This window comes from Setaria italica, chromosome II (assembly GCF_000263155.2).
Source record: "Setaria italica strain Yugu1 chromosome II, Setaria_italica_v2.0, whole genome shotgun sequence".
NCBI lineage: Eukaryota > Viridiplantae > Streptophyta > Magnoliopsida > Poales > Poaceae > Setaria > Setaria italica.
The window spans coordinates 4,279,229-4,295,878 of NC_028451.1; the positions used below are offsets into that span (position 1 = coordinate 4,279,229).

At 44.4% G+C, this 16,650-nt stretch overlaps 2 protein-coding genes and 1 pseudogene across 2 annotated transcripts; 2 read left to right on the forward strand and 1 right to left on the reverse strand.

The window, feature by feature from the left end:
* Nucleotides 1–1,718: 1,718 nt before the first annotated feature.
* LOC101759389 (low molecular mass early light-inducible protein HV60, chloroplastic) lies at nucleotides 1,719–2,514 on the reverse strand. The gene has a single exon (XM_004955577.3). The coding sequence runs from the start codon at nucleotides 2,400–2,402 to the stop codon at nucleotides 1,866–1,868; it is 537 nt and encodes a 178-aa protein (XP_004955634.1). The 5' UTR covers nucleotides 2,403–2,514; the 3' UTR covers nucleotides 1,719–1,865.
* Nucleotides 2,515–8,395: 5,881 nt separating this feature from the next.
* On the forward strand, nucleotides 8,396–9,626 carry LOC106804142 (two-component response regulator ORR33). Its single transcript, XM_014804677.1, has 5 exons — nucleotides 8,396–8,510; nucleotides 8,757–8,915; nucleotides 8,999–9,316; nucleotides 9,413–9,468; nucleotides 9,516–9,626. The coding sequence occupies exons 1-5, from the start codon at nucleotides 8,396–8,398 to the stop codon at nucleotides 9,624–9,626; spliced, it is 759 nt and encodes a 252-aa protein (XP_014660163.1).
* A 6,476-nt stretch (nucleotides 9,627–16,102) lies between these two features.
* LOC101759793 lies at nucleotides 16,103–16,648 on the forward strand (annotated as a pseudogene).
* The last annotated feature ends 2 nt before the right edge of the window (nucleotides 16,649–16,650 follow it).

The window sequence follows — 16,650 nt, forward strand, 5'->3', positions numbered from 1 at the left end:
TTTTCCCCCCAAAAAATTTCCCCCCCCCCCAACCCCTTTTTTTTTTTTGTAAAAAAAGGCCCCCCCCCCCCCCCCCCCCCCCCCCCCCCCGACGCCACTGGCTTCAGTCGAGGACTCGAGATGAAGGTAATTTGCATGGTTTAACGAATGAGAACCGGATTGAGAGTGAGGTTATCAAACTTCTAAAACTTGATCAAGTTACGGCCGTCCGATGAGTTTTTCGTGTATTCTGATTCGAGGATCTTGTTTCACCATGGACCAGAAGAACTCGTGTTTATGTGTTTGACCTCCTTCTAGCAGTTCTGAGAAATCCCTACTCACCCTATTCTATAATTAAAAATACTTTCTCCATTTAATATATATATATATATAGTTTATCGTAAGTCAAGTTATCTACGAAAAGTACAGTCCTAACATTGGAAAAGAATAAAAAAAAAGTGCAATTCTACGGAGTAGATCTAACATCTGCTCGATTAAGTGGTTAGATTTAATTTGCATGTCAAAATTAACAACATGTGGTCATCAAATTAAGGTATAGGTGTCTTTTCATGCCACCACTAATTTGTCTAAAAAAAATTAGAATGCACTTTTCATGAGACACGGGGAGTAGTCTATTGTAAAAAAAACTAACATTTATGATATAATACTAATACTATTGCATCCAATATAATATATATTTTCATATTGTTCATAAGTCAAACTTATCTAACTTTTGACTATGTGTATAAAAATATATAACATCTACAGTATTAAATAAATGCATTGCTAAAAGATATTCCATATGCTATATTCGATTAAACTAATTTAATGCTATAGATGATGTATTTTCTATAAACTATTCTCATAGTGTATTGATTGAAGCAAATTTAATGCTGTAGATATACATATATTTTTCTAACTAAACTACCATCGCAATCCTCCAACTAGGATGATTCTTTACTATTTAATTGCAGTGGCACAACCTAATTTTAGGTGATGTGGTGCTCTATTAAATGAGCGAGGGAATGAAGGTTGGAAAAACGTATCTTACGAGAAATGGTTCCAGTGAGAAAACTAATACACGAGATACTATCAATTTTTCTATTGGTACAAGATTCAAACAAGTGCAGTCAAAAGAATATGATCTGTTATATAGGTAAGATGTATGTTGTAAATTATATCGTTAAAGATGCATGTTGTAAATTATATGGTAAGGCAACTACGCACGAAGAGTGATCCCAGGTTCTTATCATATATCATATCTTAGCATATTTCGCATGAAAAGCCACCTGACTCGTGGTTTACGGTGTGTCTTGTGTAGATACCAACTAAACTGTATTGACATCATCACTATTTGCAAATTTGTGCGAAAAGTGTACGTTACTATAATTTGTATTGACATCACTCTTAAGCCCTCGTAGAGTTAGGGTGTTTAAGAAAAATTAAAAGTTTGCATGAAAATTATGTGGTGGTAGAGCCGTTAATAAGCTACTTCCTCCATCCTAAATTTAGGTCGTTTTAGTATTTTTAGATCCATAGCTTTTGCTATGTATCTAGACATAATATATATGAAGGTGCATAGCAAAAATTATAAACTTAGAAATGCTAAAATAACCTATAATTTGGAACGGAGGGAGTACACCTTAGAATACGAAGGCAACCTCAGTGTGGCGAAGAAAGTTCATTCAAATTTATATAACCGTGTAACGGAAGTTTTTTCTTTTGAAATAACAGTTAAATTTTGTCAAACGAATCCTGCAATATATTTTCTTTTTCAGGGGATGTTACAATGTTTCCACCACTGTACTTAACAGCTACACGTACATACATTTCGTATATACTAGCACCTCTACAACTACACCCGTATAGTATACGCCGTATTTACACTACACGTGGACGAAGGGCGTGCCGGTGAGGTACTCGGTGGCCGCGAGCGCGACGAGCCCGAGCATGGCGAGGCGCCCGTTCCAGAGCTCGGCGTCGGCGGTCATGAAGCCGCCGCTCCTGCCCTCGACGCTCTCCCCCTGGAGCAGCGGCGCCAGCGACGCTGCGGACAGCACGATGGCGGTGTAGGCGAACCACGTGAGGCCGGCGCTGTTGCCGGCCTGCGCGAGGAGGCCGTCCCCGCGGGCCGCCTCGACGGCGAGCGCCGACACGAAGCCCACCATCGCCAGCCGCCCATTGATCCGCTCCGGCGCCGGCCCGCTGAACGCCAGCGCGTCCCAGAGCCCCGGGCTCCTCGCCGCCGGCTTGGGCGTGGCCGCTGCGCTGCTTGTGTCGGCATCCTCTTTCTTGGCGGCCCTGACGATGAGCGGCACGCGCCGGCGCGGCGCTAAGCTGGCCGCCGGGAGCCGGGCAGGGAAGCCGCCGGCGGCGGCGAAGGCGAGGGAACTCGTGGCGGAGGCCATCACCGTGGTTGCCATGGGAAATGATGCACGGGCTAGTGAGCAAGGATTGATCGCTTTGTTTGTTGTAGTAGCTGTGAGACTGTGACTGGCTTCGTTGCTGTTGTGCTGTGATATGGTTGGTTGGGAGAGTGGTGGCGGCTTTATAGGGCAGGGGAGGCAGCCCGATGAGGTTGGCGGCGGCGGCGGTGAAGTGGGCCACGTCGGCGGGCGATTCACGGCCGTAGATTTGAGATGATTGAGCCAGGGGAAGCAGCAGCCAACAGGTGACGTTCGTTACGTGGACGGCCAGGCAGCCATGCACGAAGATGCAGAGTACTTGGAGAGTGGTTGAGGGAAAGTTCCAGAACCACACGGGTACATCGATACACAGTCATGATCAAATTTGTGTACAAGGCGACATGGAAATGAGAGGAGACGATCGATTTGTGGCTGGTAATTTGGGGTTTCAAATTTTAATTACGCAAGGAATTTTGGGTCTCTCATGAATCTACCTTGTGGGAGCCAAGCAACCCACGTAACCCTTTCCAGGGGGATTAATGGGAGCAGATCAAAATTTCTTCAAAGAAACTCGGCCTACACAACAAAGCAACTCCTATAACCTTTTCTTTTGGTAAGATTATCAAGACCATGTAGATACGATGAATCAGGCTAGGAAGCAAATGCACAAAGAGTAGAAGCAAACTCAAGCAAAGATCGCAACAAAATGGACCAACCAGCACTTTCTACATAGATTTTCAAAATCTGGATTTCGATTGGATTTCCAAAATCTGGATGGACCTGTTTGGATCCCAGATTCCAGAGTCAGATTTTATGGTTGATTGTTGATACATGCCTATTATGCCCTTGCTACCAGTTGTTTCCGGAACAAGCACTGCTCAACATTACTCTGCTCAACATCACTGAACAAGACAAAAAAAAAAACAATCCACACTTCATGAATATGCAACGGCATACAACTTCATGCATACTTTCATTTTCAGGCCAAATACTCATGCGACACGACTGAATATGAATATTTGTCAATACAAACACCCTCTCACAATGACTCTATTCTTCGTTAGCAAACAAAGCATTTACTATAAAATCTCGAAACGCATTCATATCGACATCCTCGTTGCCTAAATGGTTATTAGCACCGCTTCATTGACAAGAAGATTCTGGAATTTTGAGAATCCTAGAATCTGGATTCCGAAATCTTCTCCAGAATCCGACCTGATTGGAAGCAGGTCAGCTTCTAGCTTCCAGATTCTCAAAATCTTGCAGTATCCAAATGGGCCCCCTAGTGACTTGCGGATTATCCGAAGGCGATGTGCACGTTATCTTGGTGGCAGACTGTCCAGACCTCTATGGAGAACTGTCCGGACACAAGTGTGTAAACTCACTTGAACCAGAATGGAAACTTGAAATGAATGGCAGACTGTCCAGCCTTGAAGTGCATATTGTCCACTTCACAAAAGTTAAAACCAACAAAATCAAAACCCATCAACAAAATGACTTGCGGACTGTCCACCTCACAAACCTCAAAAAGACCAGAAATATAATGAAGGTGTCAACAGAATGAATGGCGGATTGTCTGGGGGTATAAGGGAGAAATGTACACTCGAACAACGAGTCGCAATCTTGGTCTCAAGATCCAAATTTTGAAATCTAGCAAAATGACCTCCAAAAATCTTGTAATTTGAGCTGTAGGCTCTCAGCAACATGGTGAATCTCTCCACTAAACATCTCCTCAAAAAGATCTATAATTCACCAATAGATTCATAATTTTTTAAAAGAGGCAAGAAAACGAGTGATGAACTCAATAACAACCTCAAGTTCCAAAACATGAAATCCAATCAAACGAGATCCAAATCCAACAAAAGTTCCTCCGTAGCTCCATATACACATAGTAAAATTTTGTCCAAAGTATATATACGAGAAGATCAGGATTTCACAATTAATTTCATGGATTTGATCAATAAAACCCTAGAAATTTGGGATTTTCGATGAACTCCAAAATCCTATTAGCTCGTGCCAAATATTGTAAGGGATCACCCTTGATGTTGTTGCACATGTACTATCTTTGTTTTGCCTAGGACAATTACACCAAAATGCCTTGAATCGCAAGAACAAAATTCTAGAAGAAATAGCTCCAAAAATAGCAAACATACAAAGAAGCAAGAAACTAGAAGGATATGAATTTGGAGTACGAGGTCCAAACAAACTTCACTAGCATCACAAGGAATTCACCTGTACAAACTTCTACAAGATCCATCATCCCTCTAGAAGTGGAAGAACAAGGAAATAGACATGCTCACCCTCTCATCTCCTCTCTCTCTTACTTGGGAGAACAACTACCAAATGAACTAGGGTTTGGAAGTGGAAAGAGAACTAGCTCTCCAACCAGCCATCCAATCCATTTCTGTAGGTTCATGGCGATAAATGAAACTACACCTAAGTCTAAAACTAGGATAACTACACGAGTAGGGGCATTTTGGTCAACTCAATCCAGATGCATCGCACGGACTCGTCACCATCACCAAAACTTTGCTTCACCTTGACGGAAGCTTTGCGATGGTGCCACACGTCCTCCAACTGGGACTTCCAACTCAATGGATGTGTCCCTGCTGGTTTTGTTATCTAAACCGTAAAACCCGTTGTGCCGATGGTTTTGAGGCCCAAACCATCAAACCATCTATTTTCACGTAACCGTTACGCATGCATCATCCACAATGTAGATACGTGTTCAACCTCCCACCAAGTCTTGACGCCTTCAACTTTTTCACGCTCACGCGCACAAGCTGCCTACTCAATCTTGCCACCTTATTCTTCTTCCTTGACTTGGTCGTCGCCATTTCCATTACCATGTACATGTATGAAGATGCATGATGTAGACCACCATGGCCTCGCACAGAATCATCGAGTCCTTGGTCCCAATCCCTTGGTCATCCCTCGTCGTGCACAGTCCCTCAGTATAAACACTCACTTGACCTTAACCTCTTGTCATCGATCACCACTGCATGCATTCAACACCTACACATAACAATCCAACAGATACATCAAAGCACTCGTGTTGTTAATCGCTCACCACAAAGAGAGTAAATCTCCAGTCCATTGGTTTCTCATCTTCACAATAGCCCTATAAATTACTAATAAAGTAATAAGTGTAAAATCAGGATAATTTGTTAAGAGATGTACATTAGAAACCAAATCAATGAAATCATATTTTCATCAGTAATTGTATGATAATGCATTCTTATTAGGATATGCAAGTACAAATTCTAGTGTAGCAGCAATCTTGCAAGGTTTTAGATAGGAATTTTGATGTTAGAAATTAGATAGACTATGTTGACATATAGATAGCTGAACAAATGACGGTACATGTCTTAGCCTTGAAGCATCACATAAGCGGCGACGGAGGTTGGGACTGCCTTATTGCTTGATTTGGACCGACAGGGAGGGAAATGGAGAAGAGGGATAGATGGAGTGAACCTTTTTTTTCTACAAACCATAGTACAGACGCAGACGCTCGCGAACATGCACGCACACTCACCCCTGTGAGCACATTTGAGAGACTGAGCTGACAGATCTTTAGGTTAGCAAAATCGCCACAGTCACATCACTATCGATGGACACGTCGTCTACCATTGAAAGTATACTGTCGCTAATTCCTAGGATAAATTTAGGAAGCATGAGCACTTGTACCGAGTCAAGGACTCAAATCGGGTGGGCAGATTCCACCACAAGGAACCTAAGCTATGTTTAGTTGCAGAGAGGGAGTGAACTCTATGACCAATGATAACACATGTTTCAACTTTGCCAAACCAAGTATGGTTTTACTCAAATGTATGTCACCGCCAACTCAATCCAAACAGAGTTTTTTTTTTTGTAAAACTTATGCTAACTAACCAATCTAAAACTAGGTTTCTAAAACCTGATTAAACTAGTTTTTTACTAATTGATTTTATATTTTACATATCCAAACAACCACGTAGTCTCAAATAAATGATGCTTACATGTGTACGTGCGATATCAAATCTGAAAACATTGACCAATATTAATGAACTCCCTCTGTCCCCAAATGTAAGTACATCTAGATTTCAAATCTGTTTGAATAAATGTAAGGCTAATCCCAGTGGAGGTTTCGTAGAGGTTTCATACACATTAAATACAGTGACACATCAGCATATGTGATGACATGGCATGATAGTTATGAAGTGAGAGAGGAAAGAAGTTTCATCAGGATGAAACTGTGTATACACTATTTTCAAGACTATGAAACTTGCATTGGGGGCTATAGAGTTTCATTTCATCCAACCATATCCAATCACATGCCTCACAATTAAATGTCATGGTCATCCTATGAAATCGTGAAATGAAACTATGCACTGGGACTCTTTGTTTCATTCATGAGAATACACCTCAAGGGATGATGTGGCATCCTTGGAAACAGTGCGATGAAACCTTGCACTGGGACTAGCCTAAGGACTTCCGGCATAGTCCAGCAGAATAGGCATGATTTAATGTTGTCATTATTTATTACATACCTGAATAGGAAGGCTTTAAGGTTGTTGCTTATATATTGAATCATTTATCCCAATAGCCAGGATTCCATTGCATCATTGACTCATTGTGATCTACTATGTGCTTTACTGAGCGGTGCATGCATCTTTTCCCTCTCTTCTTAAGTTGTCCTAAAAGTCGCAAAGGTATTCACATGTGTTGACGGAGGAAGGATATAAAAAGAGCGAAATGCAAGAAAAACTATAAATCAAGGATGGTAAGAGTCATATAGGTGTCATGCCTCAACAGGGATGCTAACCTTTGCCGTAAAATTATATTCCATGTGAAAATAAAACAAATTAAAGCACAAAGGTTTGCTATATGAAGCATATGCGACTAAATTTTGATGTATAGCCCACGCCCGTTTTATCGTTTACTTTTTATTAATCAAAGATATATACTGCGTGCATCTAATCTGGGTGACTGTGCAAAAGCCACGGCCTTAACTTAATATTTAAAATAGATACTCGCTCTTTCATCTAGAAGATGATGTGCGTACTAGCTAATGCATGCTCTTCTTGTGATAGTTCTATTTACATCGAGCCTTGGGTGTTGTCGTAGTTTGTATGTCCTAAGTCTCTAGTATTTGGGAATGAAGCGACGAATGGCTTCAAGTGATAGGAGTAGCATTTACTTGCTTTGATCACAAATAAAACTTCATTTAGGTTAGTACTAAGTTAGAATTTTTTACTTTGACTGGCGGTATGTATAACTTAAATGAAATAATAGTTGTATTTTTTTTAAAAAAAGTCGTAGCTTTCATAATAAATCTTTAATACCAACATTGTTCTGTTAATCTATAAAGTTTTAAATATTGATGGTCAAAGTTAAAAAAAATTACTAGAACAAAACCAAGTATATTTATATCTGTAACTGGGGAAGCACTACTGCACTAGTGTTACAAATATTTAATGTTTTGTCTCTGGTACCATTATGTACCTATATCTCCATGATAGTACCACTTGGGTGAAATAATCAGGGTAAATTTTAAAACATTAGCAAAGTGAGGGAATTCCTTATGATTGGAATCCTAGGAAGAGACTAGCCCAACTACTATAACTATAAATGGGCAACCGAATCACGGATATCAAAATCGTCATCGCGTCTTTGGATGTGCCGCGACACTGGGCCACTCCCTCGGCCGCGCCAGCTATTAATACTATGGCTATGCTTACGACACTAGTAAGAAGAATGGGTCAAATATCACCCTTTGGGCTGCACGGGAACCAAGATCGGTCAAAATAGGTAGGTGGCAGATGATTAAAGTCAATGAATAAGATATGACTAAAGATAGAATGATGTTACTTATTCAATTGTTCATTAGAGAGAGAGCAGGTCATGCGGTCTCGCCGGCTAGCCAAGCCGTGCATCCTAGGATCCCTAGCCTATAAATACAGCCCCTCAGTCCCCTTCCTCTTATCAGTCATCTACCACTCGTCGACCAGAGATATTCCTGAGTCGTCGCAATGGATGTCGATATGGTTGCCATGTTCCCCAATGGCATCCGGGCCTTGATGATTGACGACGACACCAAGTTTCTGAAATCGGCTACCACGCTGCTTTCTATCCTGAATTTCGACGGTACATGCATTTTGAATTTACTATTTCATTAGTTTTGTTATATGAATCATCTATGTAAACATGTGTTTTTGTGAGCATTCGTTTTGAAAGTTTTTAATTTTTTAATGTAAGTATTTGTTCATGGAAAGTTGGGTCACGTCTGGATGAATTTCTCAATATCTCGCCGTTATTTTGTGATGAAAAAACTTTGCCCTAACTCGTGGGTGTTCTCGAACACCACCTCTTTGGCTCTTCTCGCGCTTGCAGTGGTGAGATGCAGCAGCGTCGCCTATGCCCTCAAGTCCTTCACAAGTGGCGACCTCGAAGGCTTCGACGTCATCCTCGTTCACGCCGCGAATGCCGCCGCCTGCGGCTTCGACTTCCGTGCCATCGTCGAGACCGACCTGCTCATCCCCGTCATCTACTGTACGTGATAAGCTATCATATATGAATTGCATCTCGAGCAGGATACAGATAACTAATCGTGCATCTTGATGCTATGGCGGCAGTCCTCGAGGAGGATTACGAGGCCACCGGCGACGAGGCGGATGAGCTACTTCGCACGCTGCAGGCGGCCGGGAGCTACATCATCAAGAAGCCGCTGGACATCGACGAGGTGCGCACCCGCCTGTGGACGGTCATCGCGTTTCGCAAGTGCGACCTGGAGACCAAGGCGAGCAGGGGCGGCGTGGCAGGCTTGGGCGTCGGAGGGAAGGACGAAGACCGCGTCCACTTCAAGGTTGTGATGAAGGGAAGAGGCCGGAAGAGGAAGGGCAGCAGCAGCAGCAGCAAACACGGCGGCTCCTCCGGCACAGCGGCCGCCGCAGGTAGATCCCATCTCCTGACAAGATTGTTTTAGCTTTATCATGCAGTTAATTACAATGTTTATTTGACTTAATTTCTTCCATTTGTCAATCGAGCAGGAGGTCACCCATCGGCCAAGGGGAAGGAAAAGGAGAACGTGGGTAGCCAGCAGCAGGTGCCAATTTTTCTTCCTGATTCTTTATCGTTTGACTATTTTTACAGTGGTACATTTTATTTTGGAATGAGTATGATTTTGAGACAGTTACTGCAAAATCTCTGGAATGTAGCAGCAGTAACTTGTTTCATCTTGGCCTCCGCGTAGAGTACGTGTAGCAACAGGCGCAGTAACTTGTCATACTACGTTACTGCTTACTGCTACCGAATATGCATGTGGTTTGGGAAACTGTTGACGTGCACAATGACGCGATACTTGTCGTATTGCTAGTACGGTTGTTGACTTGCTCGTAGACTGGGCCGGGCCAGGCTGGACCCATTTTTTTGCCAGCCCAAATCTGGCCCGCTGGCCCTACCCGATGATTGGTAAGTACTTTGCGGTTTTCTTGGGTTTCGGGTCGGAACTATGGGCCTGATCTCGGCCCAGTAAACACTATATATATGGGCTAAAGGTCTTGGCCTCAGCCGGCCTAATCGAGGTATTTTGCGGTACGGTACTTTGCGCTATAGCTTCCGCAAATTTTTTATCTCTACAACTTCCACTGTTTGAGATTTGTGCGAAGTGGGATGAACGGACATGATTGAAACCGGTGGAGAGCAAGCAAAAGTGCAATTGGACAGCTGTCTGCACATGGGAGGTTGATCGGATGAGTGAATTGGCGAGATTCCTTTTAGGTGTGACCTTTGAACTCATTTTTCTTCCAAACTATGCATCTTTTTGGAATCCGTTTAAACCATGGTCTTAATTAGAATTTATGCAAAAAAAATAAGATCCAATATGAATATATTTTGATGTTTCAAATATTTTTTTAAAAAATAAACATTCAGAATGTATTGTTTCAACATTTTGACTATATGTATTCAACAATTTGGATATACTATTTCAACATTTGCATATAAAATGTTGAATTAGTTCATTGAAATTGTTGAACTAAGTTTGTATATATGTTGAATCTGATAGCTTAAAATGTTAAACATACTAGGTCAAATAGATTTTACAAAAATTATTGAATCATTGATACGGGCTATAAAAATAAAAAACCGACCACCAGCGTGACAACTGTCCGTCCTATTCTTCTCTGTCACGCTGCTGTGCTGCCTGATTGGGCCGTTGGGGGGGTATGCGCTGCTTGTTGCAGATTGGGCCGTGGGGGCTGTTTGTTTCCTGATGTTTCTAACACACGGAAGTTGCATAGGAGCCCCCAAGTACTTTGCGGTTGGATTTCGAATCGAGGTATTTTTGAGCAGGTCGGATCGAGTTTATTAGGTCGGGTAGCCTTTGACGAAGTCTACTTGGTTCATCTAGTATTTTAGGCTTGTGCTAAGACTAGCAGTGGTTTGGAGCTAAGTGAATAGAAGTGCCTTGTGCCCCTTTTTTAGGATGTCGTATTGGCCAGTCTGAAGTAAGCATTTATTTTTAATATAATTGACAGCTTTTTGTTAGAGTAAAAGTAAGTCATAATCGGTATATGTATAAAATTTTTCTTGTGAAGTAAGCTCAAAATATGAAATTATATTTTGCATCAGTTGTGATGTTTACATAGACGTGACGTAATACTATCTCTAGCTTGTCTTATTGTAGTTAATGCAGTGCATCCTTGGTTCATCTAGTGAGAGCTTATACCAATAAGCTACTCGAGAAAGAAAAAAGAAACCATGATTGAAATGTTGTTGCTGTTGGTGTTGTTATATTTAGCTGTGGTGGTTGTTGTTGCTTTGTTGCCCCTCTTTGGGAGATGGTGCACATGAGGATGTAGGGTCACAATTCTCACAACAGATCGACAGGAGCTTGCATTTGTTCTTGCAAACGTTTATCCAGATAGTTCTTGCATTGTTCATACTCTAAAGTCTAAACTATATAGTTACTTGTTATTGTACTGTTTCATCTCGTTTCCAGGAATTCCTTAGTGCTCATTGTTATCAATTGATTTGATATTATCAAAGTAATTATTACATTTGTTTTGTATCCTGCACAGCAAAACGACGGCCGAGCCAACAAAGCCCAGAAGAATGGCGGCGGTGAAGCGTACAACCTTCCCCAACCCAACACAACCATGACGAATGGTCAACAGCAGCATGTCCAGCACCAGCGGAAGCCCTCTGATGATCTGTTCATGCAGTCCGTCCTCCGGATGCTCGCCGCGCCTCCCAACAACCCCAAGTTCTTCACCAATGCTACCGTGCCATCCTACAACCCCATGTTCTTCTCGAACGCTGCCGGGCCAAGCAGCAATGCCGCCGCCTTCGGCAACACCATCACCACCACCAGTGGCGCGCCAGCAGCAGCATCACGTACTCTGTACTCAGCAGCAGCACCAGCATTGCATCCGGTGGCGCGCCAGCAGCAGCATCCTTCGGCGCACAACAATGTCATCTTTGGCAACATCGCGCCATCGTCGGCGGCGGCACCAACCATGGCCGCCGCCGCATATGAGCCGCCGCAGTTTTCCCAAGGCATTAGCAACAAGCAGCAGGAGGAGGATGTCCATCCCCTGCTGATGTTCGGGCCATTCCTATACCAGGGCCCGACACCGCCGCCGCCGCCTGTGGCGCAGCAAGACATGCTCGCACCGCCGGCAGCGGCAGGTGATCGTTTCACCGGCGGCATGGCTGGAGGTGGCATGACTGGCGGAGCTCCAGCTGCAGCTGCTGCAGAGGCAGTAGCGTACGGCAACGAAGTCAATTTGCCATTTCTTCAGCCTCCAAACCTTGGTGTAGAACAAGATGGCGCCAAAGAGCCTGACATGTATGCCAGCATGGCTCCACCCATGGCGCCCCAGCACGTCGTCAACAATGCCTTAGATGATGTGGCAATGCTAGAGTTGATGTTGAGCGACAGCTTCAACAACTACAGCGCTGGATCGTCATTCGTCGTGCCAGAGGATCATCAGGTTCTTGGCATGGTTTCAAATCTGAATGAGCTAACAACAATGGCAGGAGGTGCATTAGGCAGCAACAACGTTGTATCATTGACGGCGCCTCATCAGGGTCTCAGTGAAGCGCCAAATGGTGGCAGCAGCAACACTGCAACGTTCATGGCGCCTCAAGATCCCGGCGCAGCGCGAGATGGTGACAATGGCGACCAGCAGCAGCAGGACGTCCTACCACAGCTGATGTTCGGGTCGTTCCCGTACCTGGGCTCGCCGCAGCAAGACATGGCTGCACCGGCAGCGGTAGGTGATCTTTTTGCCGGCGGCATGGCCGGAGGCGACACAGCCGGTGGATCTTCAAGTGCAGCTGCTACAGAGGCAGGAGCATACGGCAACGACGTCAGCTTATCATTTCTCCAGCCTCCGAACATCATCGCAGAACAAGATGGAGATGACGAGCTTGCAGGTCTGATGGCCATGGATCTGTCGTATGCCATCATGGCCGATCCACATCCACCCATGCTGCCGCAGCACATCAGGGATGATGCATCAGGCAAGGCAAAAATGTTGGATTTGCTGTTCAGCGACGACTTCAACGACGACTGCAGCGCTGGATCGTCACTCGTCGCGCCTGATGATCAGGCTCCTGGCATGGCTTCGAATCTGAATGAGTTAACAGCATTGGCAGGTGGAGCATTTGGCAGCAGCGGCAACGATACAGCGTTCATGGCTCCTCATCAGCTAGTACTGGACAACGGCATCAACGGATCGCTCATGGGGTCTCAAGTTCAGGACACTGGCGCGGCGATGGAAGGGGACGACGATGCTGGCCTCACGGTGGCGATGCTTCCTTCTGATCAATACGAGGATGACGACACTTCATTCCCTCTTCACGCTCTTCTTGGTGACCTGCACGGTCCCATGCTAGAGTTCAACGACGCTGATCTAGACGCCATTCCAGATGGTGGTGCAGGGACCTCGCTTGTCGCCGGGGAAGAAGGTGGCAGGGAGAATGGCTTGGACAACCTTGCTGGCATTGACATTCCGCATGATGTCATGCAGCTGCATGATTTCCCGTTCCCACAGCCCAAGAACAAGAACAATGTCCGCGAGTAATTCTTAAAGCGCAGCAACTTGGTACTAGGAGAAGTAACTGACAAGGTTAGTGAGGGAGAGGAAGAGACTGAGTTCCCTCTCTGAAATAAATGCCAGCTCTCAACAGTATGATTGTAGAGTGACCCTGTCTCTGAAGTAATCATGTGTTTGCTGGGATATGTTTTAAATTCTGCTGAACCTGTTTATGCATGCCACCGTAATTTGTAAACTGGTTTGTTTGTGTCTGAGTTGATACCAATTTCTGAATCATCAGATTAAGTTTTTGCTGTGTTTGAGTCTATGTTTCTGAACCATCTTATTTCGATCCATGTTTGAACGATTGGCTACCATTACAAATTCAAGTGCAAGTAGAGTAGCCATGGTAAGACGATTTTTGGATGCAACGTGGGAGTCTAGGGCCAACTCTTACTAAGTCACTAGCATCACTTACCTCATCTGTAACAATTTATGTCTACACCAAGCTGGATATTGGTTTCTATTAGCTACACCTGAATTTTGTGCCACCCATGCAACTTCCTTTTAGAAAGAAAAAAAATCCAGGTATATTTTAGTTGTTTAGCATCCAGATTAAAAGGTGTTGTAAATTTCAGCTATTTTTAGGGTCACCCGAATTTTAGTTGCATAGAAATTACAGCAAACGATCATTGCAACTCTAATGTGACTTAACTGTAAATATCCTAACTAGAATTTTAGGTCTTAGAGGCCATTTTAAGCTAGTAGGAAGCTTTAAACGAAAATCTAAATGTGTCACTTTTCGTTTCAAATTTGTAATCTCACAATTTACAAAATCAATACCACCTAGCAATTGAAGTTCATGCTAATTCACTCGTTAAAGTCTCTGACTGAAGATGTGCTCATAATTATTCTTTAAGTGATATAGGTGTTGTGCCCTTTAACCGATGATTCCTGTTGTGACTATAATTCGGCCCTACCGGCCGTTTAGCATATTTAAACGTACGCTGCCGGTTGCCAGCTGTGTCTATTTAAACATCCATTTAGCTTGATTAACTGATAATTTTACATGATATCCAGCTAAATGATGGTTCATCAAACACTTAATGTACAGAGATGAACACTGAACATTGCGATTTCATCGATTTCAGTATGTACCAGTCCAATACTTGTGGGTAATCATAGAGGGATGAGGTGTTTAAAAAGAAAAAAAAATCAAACTTTGCTTGACGATGGTAACATTGCACGATTACCTAACATCAGGCCATTTGACAGCTTCACGAGTAAAGTTCATTTTAAATTTTTTTTTAACTCAGTCCATTCCAATTTACATGAATATTTAATGAAAGGATATGATTTTGCACAACACGTAAATTTTGACAACAAGTGAGGCATACTTAATTAATTAACTTGCATGTCTAATCAAGTGGTCAAAACTAATTTTCCAATCTTAATTACCTTGCATGATGTGATTTACGCAAATGAAAAGGGAAAGGTTGCACGACTAAATAGGTGGACTGGACTAACTAACGAAGGTATTAATCATTATCAATAGCTTGTGGGTGCTCATATAGAGGCAGGGTGTTTCAAAAAGAAAAAAAAAGTATCAAATTTGACAACTCAATGAATACTTAGCATCAGGCCATTTGACAGCTTTAGTATTACTAATAGAGTTCACTTCACGTTTACATTTTTTTTTCAATTTACATGACGGTTTAATGGAAGAATTTTGCACAAGATGTAAAATTTGTCAATGGATTCCTTCAAATTTTCCCTTAAGTCATGATCATTCGTGTACAAGGTGAGAGTGCCCGAGAGCATGAGCTCAGCGGTTGATCAGAGAGCCAAAATTCCTCGCGTAGTTAAATTTGACACGCCAAATTATTACCAGCCACAAATCGATCGTCTCCGGCCATTTCCATGTCGCCTTGTACACGAATTGATCATGAGTTCATGACTGTGTATAGATGTACCCGTGTGGTTCTGGAACTTTCCCTCAGCCTCTCTGCAACTCTGCAGCTGCGTGCATGGCGGCCTGCCCGTCCACGTCGACAATCACCCAAGGCCCCTTTGAATGCACCTGCAGGCAGCGTCCACGTAACGAACGTCGCCTGCTGGGCTGCTGGTGCCTCTGGCTCAATCAGCTCTAATCTGCGGCCCTGAATCGGCCGCCGACGTGGCCCACTTCCCCGCCGCCGCCGCCAACCTCGTCGGGGTGCCTACCCTGCCCTATAAAGCCGCCAACACTCTCCCAACCAGCCATATCACAGCACAACAGCAACAGAAGCAGGTCAGGAAGCCACGGTCTCACAGCTACTAAGGGGTGCTAGATACGATGTTTGGATACGATGTGCTAAACTTTAGCAGGATCACGTCGGATGCTAATTAGAAAGACTAAATATGAGCTAATTACAAAACTAATTGCACAAGTAGAGTCTAATTCGCAAGACGAATCTATTAAAGCTAATTAATCCATCATTAGCAAATGGTTACTGTAGCACTACATTGTCAAATCATGGATTAATTAGACGTAATAAATTCGTCTCGCGAATTAGACTCTATCTGTGCAATTAGTTTTATAATTAGACTATGTTTAATATTCCTAATTAGTATCCAAACATTCGATGTGACAGGTGCTAAAGTTTAGCACGGTGTTCGAAGCACCCCCTAAAGCAATCAACCCGTGCATCCTTTCCAATGGCGACCACGGTGATGGCCTCCGCCGCGAGCTCCCTCGCCTCCACCACCACCTGCGCGCGCTAGCCGCTTCCCCGCCCGGCTTCCGGCGGCCTGCCTCGCTCCGCGCCGGCGCGCGCCGCTCGTCGTCGAGGCCGCCCAGACCGAGGACGCGGAGACAAGCAGCACGGCCGCCACGCCCAAGCCGGCGGCGAGGAGCCCGGGGCTCTGGGCCGCGCTGGCGTTCAGCGGGCCGGCGCCGGAGCGGATCAACGAGCGACTGGCCATGGTGGGGTTCGTATCCGTGCTCCCCGTCGAGGCGGCCCGCGGCGACGGCCTCCTCACGCAGGCCGGGAACAGCGGCGGCCTCACGTGGTTCACGTACACCGCCGTCGTGCTGTCCGTGGCGTCGCTGGCGCCGCTGCTCCAGGGGGAGAGCGTCAAGGGCAGGAGCGGCGGCTTCATGACCGCCGACGCCAAGCTCTGGAACGGGCTCTCACGATGCTGGGGCTCGTCGCATTCACGGCCACTGAGTACCTCACCGGCACGCCCTTCGTCCACGCGTAAAT

Excerpts from the sequence above, each read along its gene's own strand:
- LOC101759389 (XM_004955577.3), bottom strand. The coding sequence starts at position 2,402 with ATGGCAACCACGGTGATGGCCTCCGCCACGAGTTCCCTCGCCTTCGCC.
- LOC106804142 (XM_014804677.1), top strand. The coding sequence starts at position 8,396 with ATGGATGTCGATATGGTTGCCATGTTCCCCAATGGCATCCGGGCCTTG. Across the intron at positions 8,511-8,756 it reads TTCTATCCTGAATTTCGACG|TGGTGAGATGCAGCAGCGTC; the intron begins GTACATGCATTT and ends TCGCGCTTGCAG. Across the intron at positions 9,469-9,515 it reads ACGTGGGTAGCCAGCAGCAG|TGGTACATTTTATTTTGGAA; the intron begins GTGCCAATTTTT and ends CTATTTTTACAG.